General features: G+C 37.5%; 1 protein-coding gene across 3 annotated transcripts in view; it reads left to right on the top strand.

Moving 5' to 3' along the window:
* The window catches only part of zgc:162872 (BAR_ACAPs and ArfGap_ACAP domain-containing protein), a 184,476-nt gene that overhangs the window by 119,055 nt on the left and 49,529 nt on the right, over positions 1–15,892 (top strand). For all 3 annotated transcript variants that reach the window (XR_007934257.1, XM_051923635.1, XM_051923636.1), the window contains exons 9-11: positions 947–1,021; positions 4,054–4,151; positions 10,063–10,114. Coding sequence is in view for 2 of the 3 variants with exons in the window: in XM_051923635.1 (XP_051779595.1) it covers positions 947–1,021; positions 4,054–4,151; positions 10,063–10,114 (225 nt within the window). In the remaining variant the exon portion in view is untranslated. The remainder of the gene's footprint in view (positions 1–946; positions 1,022–4,053; positions 4,152–10,062; positions 10,115–15,892) is intronic.

The following is a 15,892-nucleotide window of genomic DNA, read 5'->3' as shown; positions in this document are numbered from 1 at the left end:
GAGATGAGACTTCCTGGTTAATGCAGCACTCCGTCGCTGAGCCAATCAGCAGCACACAGGAACTTAACTGCGTGCTTTGATTGGGTAGCTGCTCAGCCATCCGCCAATAGCATCTCTTGTATGAAATCAACTGAGCAAAGCAACTGAGGAAGCAAGTACCAGAAGTAAAAAGACCCATTGTCCGCAGAAACCCGCGAAGCAGCGAAAAATTTGCGTTATATATTTAGATATGCTTACATATATAGAGTGAAGCCGCGAAAGTCAAAGCGCGATATAGCGAGGGATTACTGTATGTGTATTATATATAATATAAAAATCATCAATGTATATTGTAACTTTGGTGATGCATGTCTATAGTATTAATCATTTGCACTTTTGATATCATGAGTGATACGAAAAATCGAGGAGAATTTGGTTTGTAAAGAAATTTTTTTTTTTTTTTAATAATAAAAGTGAGGCAGAAACTATGCTATGTGAAATAACCATACACATGTAGTACAACATAAGTTGCTTAGAAAATCAGCTACTGTACAGTCAGTCACACAAGAACATGTATCTACAGGTACTTGAGGACACTGGTTGATAATGAAGTGCAATATGCTTTTTCCACATATCAGACATTTGGAATTCTTGTGCTTCCTACACAGTCTTGATTTTGAAGTGGTTAACCCTAAAATCTCTTGAGCAACCAGGCGAAATACTGGAACAACTTAGGATATTATTGAACAAAAAAGTGTGACTGAGGGTCTAATTTTTTCTAAACAGCTTTTTTTTTCTCTACAACATTTTGCTAATTGAGAGATGACAAAAAATGTTACAAAACAATTAATGGGGTGATTAGCTGATTTCTGTGCATGACATCCTGAAGAGCATTAATGTCTATTTGGTAAATAATATTGAACATTATGCTTTTGGGCATGGTTTTCATATTTCTTTTCTGCCATAGCTAGCTCAGCTTACAACTGATGTCACTACAAAGCGAAGAGAAGTGGACTATGCTCATCAGTTGTCTCAGCAGAAGGTAAACATTAATATTCTTTAAAAAAGCTTGCACTTTGGGTGGATGAAATTTTCAGTTGGTCCCCGAGTTAGCCAATATTAACCAAAAATTGAGCAGATTTGAGCTTTTCTAAAACTGTATTAATTGTAATGTGTGTGAGGAGCTATTTTTTTTTAGCTGAGCATAGATTACTGTAAATTGCTCAGTGTAAACTTTCCTGAGTTATGTATGGTGACATTACAGAACACGGACAGATTTTCTGTTCTGGAAATGAATAAGCAGTGGCTTGCACAAACTCGTGCAAGTGCACAGATGACACACAAAAAATGAAAAGTCAGAACAACAAAAGTGAGCATTTATTATTGAATTGGAACAAGTATTTGTACTATAATTTAAGTGGCAGTCTCTTGACTATATTTGGTTTTCATACACTGCCTAAATACTTTCGGGTGACTAAATCTTGCATTAATGCCATAAGTGTATTTATTCTAGTTAATCTGTAAATGTCATGAAGCAAAGTAGAATTGTATTTTATCAATTGCAGTTCATAACAATGCAGTGTATGTATTGAACATTAAAATGCGGCTTGATTTGAATTTACACTTAACAGTACAAGTACACGTGTTTCTAAGTATACAATAACAAGCTTTAGCTTACATGGCTATACTCAAGTTGGGGCTAATGTCTCATTGCCTTAGTGTCCAGGTTTAATTCCTGTTCTTGCTATAATTTCTGTAGACTTTCTGCATATTTTGTTTGTTTTTTGAGCACTCCTAGTTTCAGCTAATATCCCAGAGTCTTTCAAAACATTAACATTATCATGTTTGCCTTGTGGGTTTTGGTTTGAGGCTGCTTATCCTGGCAATACATGATGTAAGATAGAAAACAACTCTGGATGCACCTCTAATCTGTTGTAGGGCCCACTTACGCACTTACGTACACCCACACCTTTATTCTTATAGGGCATGTTTAGAACTGCCACTTATCCTGACATGCACATCTTCACAATTCGAAAGAAAAATGAGAATATCTGCAAAAAATCCCTGCTGTCACCAGGAAAACTGGCAAGTCTGAGATTGGGATTGGATGACACTGTGCCAATCTCAGTCTTAAATTTAAATAAATTAGTGGCCCTTAATTGTCCAGAATGAATGCTGAAATGATTAAAATGTTGGTGTTTAATCAGTTTCTTGTAGAATGATTGATTAATGTTTTTGTGTTTTGAAAATCTAAAACATTTTTGAAACTGAGCAGCAGATTTTGAAGAAATGGCCAGTGCTCCATATGTTTTATGTATTGGATATTGGAGTATTGTGCCCTCTACTTGGCACATATCACCTCGTTCCCCATTGCAGCTTGCCTCTGCTATAAGTTCTGACAGTGTTCTTCTGACTCTGTACTTTCTTCCAGGCTCTCTGCCCCATATTGCTTATCTGCTTTGAATAGTCTTTCCTTTCTCTCTATCCTTTTTTTGTTTTCTGCATGTGCTGGTCTTAATTCTCCAACCTGTGAATTCTAACTCTTCAGTTATTACATCCAAGTGCTGGGCATTAAAACCACAGATTTCATAACTTAAGGGTTTTGATGGCGATGGCAGTTTGGGGTTGAGCTAACCTCCATCTCTTTTGTTACTTTATAAAAACTGTTCACATCGAGTGAGGCTTTATTTTCACTTTCCATTTTAATTTTCACAGCCAGTTTGGTAACGGTTTGGCACACATGAGATGTCTCTTAACAGATTATGAACTTTAAAAAAAAAAAAAAAAATTGCAGACAGAAGTGGTGTTTGTTCCAGACTTCTATTCATTACTGTTGCTCTATAAATTTGCCTAAAGAATTTTGAGCTCCATTACTGTATATTCATTGTGAAAACTACACAGTCTAAATACCAGAATTTTGTGGAATTTCTGAACAGTTAGATCTAAGTGTAGATAATATACAGACAAAACATAAGGCTTCTGCTCTTTGTTTAAAGCAACTGTACTTACTCTATGTCCACGTTTAGAATAAGAAAGCCTTAATCCAATTTTTAGTTTAACCAAGCTCTATAGTTGGCACATTAAAACAAGGAAGAAACTAGGGATGCAAACCTACTGAAGAGTAGAATAAGATGTATATGTCCAGTTGGAAGGAGCTATCACAGCCTTCTTGCTACAGCATACATTACATTTACTTACTTGGCTAATGCCATTATCCAAGGCAACTTAGGGCATTTATGATACAATTAGTTAAATTTCTTTTGTTTTTTCTAATTGGAGCACAGGCTGGTCAAGTGACTTGCTTATGGTCACACAGTATCAATAGCGGGATTTGATCCTGCAACCTTAGGTTTTAAAGTCCAAAGCCTTATTCATTACACCACACTGCTTGCCTGCATACTGAAGAACATGCCAAGAGAGTTTGGAGCAAGGAGAAAGCAAGTGCTGGAGAAGGAGATCTCGAGTAGTTTGACAAACAGAGTATGAGCCTGATCATCAGAAGCACACATGGGGCAGGGGACTAGACATGGGGACAAGCTGCAGCTTACCTTGTCTTGATGAGCATTTGTTACTTAAAATGTTTTGTTTGTGGACCTTAATGGTGTGGATGTTTGCCAGTGCTTTTTCAGTTTTAAGAGATTTCCAGTACTCCCTGTCTGTTCATCTAAGGACTTGAATTGTTCATTCTTTGTGGTGTTTGTCTTTTCTTTCTAGGTGCTCATTATAATATATACAAAAATTCAAATATAAACCACACAATATTCACAACTTTTATGAACAATATTAGTAGCAGTAATATTGTCATTTATACAGAGTGAAATTCGGCAAATGGATTCACTTACTGTGGTGCTGAAGTCTATTCTATGCCGTAATTTCTGCCTCACTCTCTTGCCTTCACCATCAGTCATCACAATGAACCCTCCTGTATTTGCTGTGCCTAACTTTTAGAAGCTACCTGATCTTTATCTTATTTGTAATAGAAAGTTATGGAAAATAAGAATTCAAGTCTATGTTCGGGGAAATATTTGTGTTTTTCTGCCCTGATTTGAATCTTCTCCTGTATTTGCATTTCAGGATGTTTTAGATGACAGCACCAACAACCCAAAGGATAAGCTCACAGTTGAAGGCTACCTGTTTAAGAGGTCAAGGAAGAAAACAAAAGTTTGGAACAGGTATTCATGTGTATTTTTTTTTTAATTTGCTTCCTTTGCAATTGTAAATACATTAGAAAAAAATCCTGGTTTCCATGTAACAGGCTCAAATTATTAATTGTCATTACATTTTTAATGCTTTTAGTAATTTGGGTTTCTTTAAGTGCTAACTTAATTGATTACTTATATATATATATATATATATATATATATATATATATATATATATATATATATATATATATATATATATATATATATATACACACCAGTAACGTGTCGTGCAGTGAATACACTTGACTTGAACATTCCTAGTTTTCCTCCTCTTTCTCTGTACGTTTAGCATTCGTTTGCTCAGAGGTTGATGTGCTTGCTGCTTCCTGAGCAGCTCTTCTTTTCTCCACCCTAGCTGCCCGCTGCTTCTCTTCTTTCGTAGGCATCTTTTCGCATTATAACTGATTGTTAGTTTTTGTGTTGCAATTACTTAGTACGTTTTCTTTAATCTTTCACTTAACACTAGAATTACCAGAGCTTACGAAAAAACTCGTAGATCTGTCCCATCTTAAATCGCTTCACACTTCTCCATCAGCGTCTTTTGTCCTGTAAATGTGTCGATAAGCAGCAAGCAGCCTACTATCATCCCCCACCGCCGCACAGTTTCTTCAGCTCAAATCTGTTTACCTGCGTGTCAGTTGCTTAGAGTTGTATAGAGTGAGAAGTCAAGTAAAATGACACCTTTTATAAATACAGTACTATATCATTATTTGGAACACATGCATTTCATGTGTGTTCCGTGTCTACAATGATCTATGTAAACACATCGTTAAAACAGAAACGTTTCTCATGTTTTAGTAATAATTGACAAAATGTAGACATGAAGTATATAATGTGTGAAGCCTGAAGTCCAAATATCAAAGAAACACTTTCACAAAAGGTACAAATATAACAGAACAAATGCCCTTTTATTCAAAAATATAACTGCAGAAAAACAACCCGCGTTTACCTGCGCGATTGGCACGCAGTTGCTGCGAGAGCTTCCGTGGCGCAATGGTATCAGCTGCTGACTTGTAATCAAAGCTTCACCAGTTCGATCCCGGGCGAGTCCGTTTTGAGAAGTGAGCTGCTCGTATTCTTACTATTTTAGAATAAAAACATACATTTGATTCCAGTCTGTAACAGCCGGTGTAATTTATGATACTTGTAAAAGTTAGTTTTGTTTTTTTCTATTCTGTTATTCTCTCAGCCCCATTCACGTTCCCAACTTCCCAACCCCCCCATGCATTTGAAACTGCTGTTTTCACATAAAGACGTGCTATAGCTCAAATGTTATTTATTTGGATCACATAAAGACGCGCTATAGCTCAAATGTTATTTATTTGGATCACATAAAGACGCGCTATAGTTCAAATGTTATTTATTTTGCCAATGCTACACCTTCCAGATCTAAACACTAGTGTGGTGTATGTGCCCAAAAAAAAAGCTCTGCTGTTCACTTGTGACTTTATGCTGTAAATCTGGCTCTTACATACAAAGGACGGTGCATGTGCCCAAAACATTAATATGTTACTTACATAAAAGCCAGAGCTAATGTTATTTATCTATTTACCTTGAGTTATTTACTTACATGATGAGGGTTCTACATTGGATCAGGAATGAACTTTTGCCATCCCTGTACTTTGTATATGTACATGGGAAGCTCTGAACTTGTGCCTTTACGCTGTAGGAAATAAGTAAATAAATAAAGGTAAATAGGTACATCGAATGTTATGTACCTTGAGTTATTTACTTACATGACGACGGTTCTACATCGGATCTGGCTTTTATGTAATTGCCTGTTTGGCACCCCATAGGCACTGTATAATAGATATATAAAAAAACAGCTAAGGGGACAGATATATAGATAGATAGGAAGGAAAGGCACTATATGATAGGCAGACAGGGAAGCTGCTATATAATAATAAAATTACTGTTATTACTATATAAATAGAAAGGGAGTTCAGGCAGGCAGGCAGATCGGCGAAGGTTAAAAAGAAAAAAAAAACAAAACATTTTTTTCCCCAGCGGGGAATTGAACTCGGGTCCCTGAGGCACAGCAAGTCTGTTGCACGCTGAGTCAGCAAATCTTACCGGTATGCCATGTAAGCTCTTGTATCTTTCTTGAACCTTTTGTGACAGTGTTTATTTGATCTTTGGACTTCAGGCTTTACACCTTTTATAATTTATGCCTACATTTTGTAACATTTATTACTAAAATATGAAAAAGTTTCTGTTTTAACAATGTGTTTACACAGATTACTGTAGAAACGGAACACACATGAAATGCGTGTGTTCCAAATAACGATCTATTATTTCCACTCTAAAACTCCACTTCACTCCCAGATAATCAATCAAGGCATGAGCTGGGAGAAGTTCGTGCACGTTCTCGGTGGGGGGGATGGAATAGCCGGCTGCTTGCAACTTGTGTTTATCAGCACATTTAGATGACAAAAGACGCTGGCGGAAAGGTGCGAATGGATTTAAGAAGCGATTGAAGGTGGGCCGGATCTACGAGTTTTTTCGTAGGCTCTGGTAATTCTAGTGTTAAGGTGGCATTTAAGTCTTCAATCTGTCTCAAGAATGATTAGCAAAGGTGGTAGGGAATGAGAACGGCACCCGTACGCATGCGCTGCACGGCCGCCCTGCTGCGCTCTGCCGAGAGTTGATTCTACAATAAAATAAAATAAAAAGAGTAATAAAATCATCACCCTGAAAGCAGATAGTAGACGTCACGTAGTATATGTATACCAAATTTCAAGTCAATAGGTGAAACGGTTTGCGAGCTACAGGTGATTTAAAATCCTGGACAGACAAACAAACAGACACGGTAGCGTATTATAGAAGAAGATATATATATATATTTATATAGTACTGTGCAAAAGTTTTAGGCAGGTGTGAAAAAATGCTGTAAACAAAGAATGCTTTCAGAAATATAAATAATGATTGTTATCAATTTACAAAATGCAAAGTGAGCAAACAAAAGAAAAATCTAAATGAAATCAATATTTGGTGTTACTACCTTTTGCCTTCAAACCAGCACCAATTCTTATAGGTACACTTGCACAAAGTCAGGGATTTTGTAAGATTATAGTCAGGTGTATGATCAACCAATTATACCAAACAGGTGCTAATGATCATCAATATCACACATAGGTTGAAACACAGTCATTAACTGAAACAGAAACAGCTGTGTAGGAGGCTTAAAACTGGGTGAGGAACAGCCAAACTCTGCTACCAAGGTGTGGTTGTGGAAGACAGTTTCATGTCATGGCAAGATTGAGCACAGCAACAAGACACAAAGTAGTTATACTGCATCAGCAAGGTCTCTCCCAGACAAAGATTTCAAAGCAGACTGGGGTTTCAAGATGTGCTGTTCAAGGTCTTTTGAAGAAGCACAAAGAAACGGGCAACGTTGAGGATCGTAGACGCAGTGGTCGGCCAAGGAAACTTAGTGCAGCAAATGAAAGACACATCAAGCTTATTACCCTTCAAAATCGGAAGATGTCCAGCAGTGCCATCAGTTCAGAACTGGCAGAAACTAGTGGGACCCAGGTACACCCATCTACTGTCCGGAGAAGTCTGGCCAGAAGTGGTCTTCATGGAAGAGTTGCAGCCAAAAAGCTATACCTCCGACGTAGAAACAAGGCCACGCGACTCAAGTATGCACAAAAACATAGGAACTGGGGTGCAGAAAAATGGCAGCAGGTGCTCTGGACTGATGAGACAAAATTTTAAATATTTGGCTGTAGCAGAAGGCAGTTTGTTCGTCGAAGGGCTGGAGAGCGGTACAATAATGAGTGTCTGCAGGCAACAGTGAAGCATGGTGGAGGTTCCTTGAACGTTTGGGGCTGCATTTCTGCTAATGGAGTTTGAGATTTGTTCAGCATTAATGGTGTTCTCAATGCTGAGAAATACTGGCAGATACTTATCCATCATGCAATACCATCAGGGAGGCGTATGATTGGCCCCAAATTTATTCTGCATCAGGACAATGACCCCAAACATACAGCCAAAGTCATTAAGAACTATCTTCAGCATAAAGAAGAACAAGAAGTTCTGGAAATGATGGTATGGCCCCCACAGAGCCCTGATCTCAACATCATCGAGTGTATCTTGGATTACATGAAGAGACAGAAGGATGTGAGGACGCCTACATCCAAAGAAGATCTGTGTTTATTTCTCCAGGCGAGTTCCTTCAAAAACTGTGTGCAAGTGTACCTAGAAGAATTAATGCTGTTTTGAAGGCAAAGGGTGGTCACACCAAATATTGATTTGATTTAGATTTCTCTTTTGTTCATTCACTGCATTTTGTTGATTGATGAAAATAAATGATTAACACTTCCATTTTTGAAAGCATTCTTTGTTTACAGCATTTTTTCACACCTGCCTAAACTTTTGCACAGTACTGTATATATATAATATAAAGAAGGGCTTCAATATGTTGTATTTGAATACCTGTATTTAAGATGTACCTTTTAAATTTCCCTACAATGGAAAATTACATCAAAGCAAAATTTTGGATCTTTGGGCCAGTCTGTGATTCAGTCCACAGATGTTCTACAGTCTTTCCACTAAAGATAGCATGAGTGGCACTAAATTTTAGAGGTGGCATTGTGGACTAAATTTAGTTTTTAAATACTAGCTTTATAGTTTCCTTGCCCAGTATTTGCTTTGCTTGTCCCAAATTCCATACTTATCTTCATGCTTTATCTTAGCAAAATCACTATTGACAGAACATAAACAGTACTTGATCCTTTAATTTATTTTTTGTTAAGTGTTTCAGTATTACGCCCAGAAAGCAACAATGGAAGCAATCTGTTACACACCTTTTAATTCCTTTTATTTCTTTCTTTCTGTAGAACCCTTTGTAAACTTAGTTACTTTCTTCTCCAAAAGCTTGATCACCCCATATGACAACCACACCAACATACCATAAATGAAAATTTATTAAAAAAAAAAAAAATGAAAATTCTTCTCTAATTTCCTGTTGTTCTTGCATTTGATTTGCAAAAGTCTGTGAACCATTCACCTCCAAGACTTTCAGCTCCATTAACATTTTACTACTCCATCTCCTTATGTAATCAGATATCTACAGATCGTACTTATACATGTTACAAGTGTGCTTGATTGCATTACTGTCAATCATGTTGTTCTTTTTGGCATTTGCAAGCAAATCACACCCAGTAAGTATATCCTGTCTTTCTTGTGCCACATGCTTTGTGGTTTTAGACATATTTCTTTATCCTCTTCCTATGCCTCATTTGAAATTTCCTGCCTCATTTTGTCATTCATGTTTGCCACTACTTTTGAATATTTCTCTTTGATTCTATGTACAACTGCACATCCGGCCACTTTCTACATTCATTTTTTATCACTTCTTAAAAAGCCTCCACTTCACTGTACTTAGCTACATTTCAATTCCGTCATCATATCTGACTGCTTAATTGCTTCTCACTTATCAGTCACATCAAGATCTTTAGAAGCCTACTTTGACTTGATAGTCTTAATTAAAAAAAAAAACAAACCTAAATAAAAAAAAATTGGTTCTAAACATAATTGGCTCCCAAACCTGTTGAGTCTTGGTTCCCTGATTTAAAAAATCAAAACCAAGCAAAATTGTTTTACATGCAGTGTTTTGTGATCCACCTCTTTATTTTTTTGACAAACACACACACAACTTATCACCTGCTTCAAGTGATGCTTACTTCTTGTTCCTTCCTTGCATACAAGTAAACTGTCTAACTGGTGGCTGTTGTTTGCTTTACTCTTAACAGTTCTGTTTGGTGTCTTTTCATTAGCATAATTCTGTGTTAGTCTAGTTTAAAGTTTGCAACTATAAACAAATTTTGGCATGTTTTATTACCAATATTTTAATTTCTTCGTGTATTTTTTCTAGATACTGGTTTTCCATCCAAAATAACCAACTTGTATATGTGAAATCTCACAAGGTAGGCCTATTTCAGGTTTGCTAAATAAAGTAATAATGAAGTACAGAAGACAAGCACATTTTAATACAGTATATTTTAAATTAACAATGAACACTATTGTGTGCTAAACATAATGAATGCGGTGTCTTAAAGTTTACTAATTCAATTTATAAAACTTGATTGACCAAAACCTCTCACACCCAGTTTTTGCTACCATCACTTGGGAATCAAGTTTATCCTCTTTCTTCATACATAAGTGAGTTCAGCACCAACCAGTCTTTTCACTATACAGTGGAACCTCGGTTTGCGAGCATAATTCGTTCTGGAAATGTGCTCGTAATCCAAAGCACTCGTATATCAAAGTGAATTTCCCCATAAAAAATAATGGAAACTCAGATAATTCATTTCACAACCCACAAATATTTATATAAAAATGATTAATACAAAATATAAAGTAAAATGTAAAATATGTAGAGCAAATTAACCTGCACTTTACCTTTGAAAAGAATCGTGGCTGGTGTGAGGGAGATGAGAGAGAAGAGGAGGAGGAGGGTTACTGTGTAGGACAACTTTCACTATAACTAACGGAATCACTGCTATCTGTTGGCTGACTGGAATCTTTCTTTTTTTGCAACTTTAACAAGGAACCTATCCAATGACAGTTGCTTTTGCCTGAAGAGTCATTACATTTGGACACAAACTTTAAAAAAAAATGCTTTCCCCCCTCGATCATAGCCTTCATTGACTCTGCAAAGATCACAGCATCGTCAGCAAAGTCAATATCAGTGAATCTTTCTTCACCAACAGATGCCCCACAGCCACTGGACCCCATGACCTTGCCCAACACCCAGTCCATGTAATCATTGAACAGAGTAGGAGCAAGAACACACCCCTGTCGAATCCCAAAATCAATGCACAGCACTCACAGTACCAATGTACATGCCAGCCATGATATCCAGCAACCTTGAGGGGATCCCACATAGTCTCAGGATGTCCCACAGGGCAGCTCAATCAACTGAGTTGAATGCTTTATGAAAATCAACAAGACTGCAAAGAAACTCTGTCGATATTCGTGTTTGCTGTCTATGAGAACCCTCAGTGCCAGAATGCGGTCAGTGGTCGACATTTTAGGTGTAAAATCAGACTGCTCTGGTTGCTGGTAGGTGAGCAAGTGATCACGGATCCAATTGAGGATGATCCTAGAAAGGACTTTACTCGGCACTGAGAGCAGTGTTTTTCCCCCTGCTGTTGCTGCAATCCACACTTCCCTTTCCAAGTATGAACAACAAGTCCTGTTTTTCAGTTAGTTGGGATGAATAATAGAAGCAAAGATTGCTTGCAATGCTAGGAGGAAAGTCTTACCACCAGCCTGAAGAAGTTCACCCTGTATTGTAGCGAGTTCCTCTTAAGTTGGATGAGGAGCCCGGCATACACAAAAATCTCCTGCATTAGGAAAAATAATTCTATTAGGAACGGCACCAGACAGAACCTTAGCCCCAATTTGATGTCCTCAGCTGGAGTTGTCTTTTATGAATTTATAAAAGGAAATAACCACCCCAACAATTATTTAAACAAACAAAAAGAATATACAGTGCATCCAGAAAGTATTCACAGCGCATCACTTTTTCCACATTTTGTTATGTTATAGCCTTATCCCAAAATGGATTAAATTGATTTTTTTCCTCAGAATTCTACACACAACACCCCATAATGGCAACGTGAAAAAAGAGTACTTGAGGTTTTTGCAAATTTATTAAAAATAAAAAAACTGAGAAAGCACATGTACATAAGTATTCACAGAATTTGCCATGAAGCTCAAAATTGAGCTCAGGTGCATCCTGTTTCCCCTAATCATCCTTGAGATGTTTCTGCAGCTTAATTGGAGTCCACCTGTGGTAAATTCAGTTGGTTGGACATGATTTGAAAAGGCACACACCTGTCTATATAAGGTCCCACAGCTGACAGTTCATGTCAGAGCACAAACCAAGCATGAAGTCAAAGGAATTGTCTGTAGACTTCCGAGACAAGATTGTCTCGAGGCACAAATCTGGGGAAGGTTACAGAAAAATTTCTGCTGCTTTGAAGGTCCCAATTAGCACAGTGGCCTCCATCATCTGTAAGTGGAAGAAGTTCGAAACCACCAGGACTCTTCCTAGAGCTGGCCGGCCATCTAAACTGAGCGATCGGGGGAGAAGGGCCTTAGTCAGGGAGGTGACCAAGAACCCGATGGTCACTCTGTCAGAGCTCCAGAGGTCCTCTGTGGAGAGAGGAGAACCTTACAGAAGTACAACCATCTCTGCAGCAATGCACCAATCAGGCCTGTATGGTAGAGTGGCCAGACGGAAGCCACTCCTTAGTAAAAGGCACATGGCAGCCCGCCTAGAGTTTGCCAAAAGGCACCTGAAGGACTCTCAGACCATGAGAAAGAAAATTCTCTGGTCTGATGAGACAAAGATTGAACTCTTTGGTGTGAATGCCAGGCATCACGTTTGGAGGAAACCAGGCACCGCTCATCACCGGACCAATACCATCCCTACAGTGAAAGATGGTGGTGGCAGCATCATGCTATGGGGATGTTTTTCAGCGACAGGAACTGGGAGGCTAGTCAAGATAAAGGGAAAGATGACTGCAGCAATGTACAGAGATATCCTGGATGAAAACCTGCTCCAGAGCGCTCTTGACCTCAGACTGGGGTGACGGTTCATCTTTCAGCAGGACAACGACCCTAAGCACACAGCCAAGATATCAAAGGAGTGGCTTCAGGACAACTCTGTGAATGTCCTTGAGTGGCCCAGCCAGAGCCCAGACTTGAATCCGATTGAACATCTCTGGAGAGATCTTACAATGGCTGTGCACTGACGCTTCCCATCCAGCCTGATGGAGCTTGAGAGGTGCTGCAAAGAGGAATGGGCGAAACTGGCCAAGGATAGGTGTGCCAAGCTTGTGGCATCATATTCAAAAAGACTTGAGGCTGTAATTGCTGCCAAAGGTGCATTGACAAAGTATTGAGCAAAGGCTGTGAATACTTATGTACATGTGATTTCTCAGTTTTTTTATTTTTAATAAATTTGCAAAAATCTCAAGTAAAGTATTTTCACGTTGTCATTATGGGGTGTTGTGTGTAGAATTCTGAGGAAAAAAATTAATTTAATTCATTTTGGAATAAGGCTGTAACATAACAAAATTTGGAAAAAATGATGCGCTGTGAATACTTTCCGGATGCACTGTATATTATAAATCAATCCTTATCAAATCTGTAACAACAACTAAACAAACACTAATTAATATGCCACCCCCTTAAACACTTCTATAATATACTCCCCAGAAAATGGCAAAATAGAAAAAGAAAGCAAGCAAGGAAAAGAAACGAAAATATACCCAAGTTATAGACAGCACAAATATATTCCCAGTACATACCCCTATATATACATCTATATACAAATATAAATTAGACACACACCCATTCCCCTTCATGTTCCCCAGTCCCTTTTATATTAGCTTTATTTTAAGTCTATAGTCCACATGGCCTGGGAAGTCTGCAATAAATCCAGCGATCAAGTTAGATACAGTATGTTCCGCTGACTCGTATACTGTATCTATATGTAAAAGAAGTGACCGCTGACTCGTATACTGTATCTATATGTAAAAGAAGTGATCTCACTGTCCTGGCAACGATTCGTTTGTTGAAAGTTGAAGTCCATCTCATCCGGGTGTCTGTTCATGGTTGTCCATGGTTGATGCCCGCATCACAAATGCAAAGTAAAGCTGTGCGCTTCGAAGATCCTGTCAGATTAGCCAGCACTCCTTTTCCATGCGCCCAACCGTTATTATTACGGAGCATTATGTGCTTTACCAATACCTTCTTTTCTAATCACCTTACCAGCTCCTTCTTTAAACAATCTTTCTTCTCCTTCCTTTAAAATACACACCCCCTTACCTTTTAAGCTCTGTTCTCTTTACGTCACACCAAAGCGTGTTTTGGCAAGGACCCACAGGCGTGGTTTGGCCCCCTGCTCCCCTTAAAGAGATATCACTTAAGATGATATTCCCTTAGACAAACTCTAAAGGGAGCAAGCGGCAGAAACAGTTAAAAGCACACAAAAAATATGTGACAACTGTTACAGTATACCACAGATCCCTGCAGCCTTCCCTACCCACAGCTGGTTCACCACCTGTGCAATCTCAGATTTACATAGATTGTCCTCAAATACTCATTGATGTGCATGCATAAAATCATTTGCATTAATTACATGTATATAAATCTGAAAGCAGACATTTTGTTTTATGTTTAAAATTTTATTTTTGTCACAAAATTAAAATTATGAGCCTTTACAGTACGTGAATTCAAGATCTTGTGTTTCTGGATGTATAGCAATGTTTCCAAATTGTGTTGATTAGCATTGGCCGGTGAAGACAGAAATGCAAACAACATTGAGGGAGGGCAGCAAATACTTGTGTGTTGTTTTTATTTTTCTTTTCAGTAAGAAATGTTTCTTGCAAGTGAATTGATTACTAAAATTGCTTCTCTTTATCATTCAGCATTGCATGTAATCAAGGGTGCAAACTCTATAGAAAAGGATAATTAAAAAGAAAATGGCAAAAAATTAAGCATTTAATGTTTTGATCAGAACTCATATATTTCAGGATTGTTTTGAATAAGGGAATAAAAAAGAACAGCTTAATAAACATTGAAATCAAAATAAAAGTAAGAATGACATACTGATTGAAAAATTGATTCAAACAAAAACCTTCAGCCACAGGATGTTACTGATGGAGTATTGACCACAGAGGAACATTATCAAGTTAACTTGCAAGCAGATAACATGGAGATTTGGCTTGAATTCTCAGAATTGTTTCACTTGTAAAACTGTAACAGTTCTTTGTTTGTGTCAACAAAATATTGTGCATATGTTTACTTTTAACTTGGTATAATATCTTTCTGTACATTTATTGTAAACAACATGGTGTAGTAGGCAGTATTATTAAAACATAATTTTTGGGTCTTGTTGAATTAAGGGCAGTGATGTCTTATGTGCCAAGTATTTATGCCACTGTATTCATGTGAATTTCATTTGGTGAGTCGGTGTTATTTTATTGTATTTTGAATGGGGCTTACACTCCATGAAATATGAGTGCTTTTATGTCACAGCCAATTCTAAACCTAAAACATTCACACACAAAAACTCTCAAAACAGGTGTAAAGGACAAAACACTTGAACATTAGAGAAAAATAGTGTTTAGTTTGACTTTCAGTATAGATTTAGGCTCATGGAATGAACAGCTTTCAAAGCACTGAAATGCAACAAATCTTGTCTGGTATGACAAGAATATGGGCAAGTTTCTTGTTTGTGGCTGTGGTCTTAGATTATGAATGGCTTGATTAATTGAATATGGACATGGACAGCATTTAGATGTTAACTATTGTGAGAGATGGACAACTAATGAACAGTGGGATGAATTAGGTAGCACTTACCTGAATAAGAGAGTAAGATAGTATTTTCAAAAATTAGCCTAAGAAACAATACAGGTATATCCAGGCACACCTTCCCTTTCTTTTTCTCTGTAAACGAAATATTCTGGTTAACCTTCAGCTTTGTTTTTTTTAGTTTTAAATGTAAACATTAAAAGAAAGTGGCCTTGCCTCATAGCTCATATTGTGTCTACTATTTCTAGTGCTAACTTTTATAGATGTGTATATACGAAACTATGCATATAGTCCTCCTAACCATTTGAAGCGTAAATCACATGGTAATTATTGATTTGTTTGCTACAAATTATATCTGCATTCCTGTGAATTGA

Source organism: Erpetoichthys calabaricus, chromosome 2, assembly GCF_900747795.2.
Source record: "Erpetoichthys calabaricus chromosome 2, fErpCal1.3, whole genome shotgun sequence".
Lineage (NCBI taxonomy): Eukaryota > Metazoa > Chordata > Cladistia > Polypteriformes > Polypteridae > Erpetoichthys > Erpetoichthys calabaricus.
The sequence above is the reverse complement of the archived record's forward strand: the minus strand, read 5'-3'. Positions and strand labels throughout refer to the sequence as shown.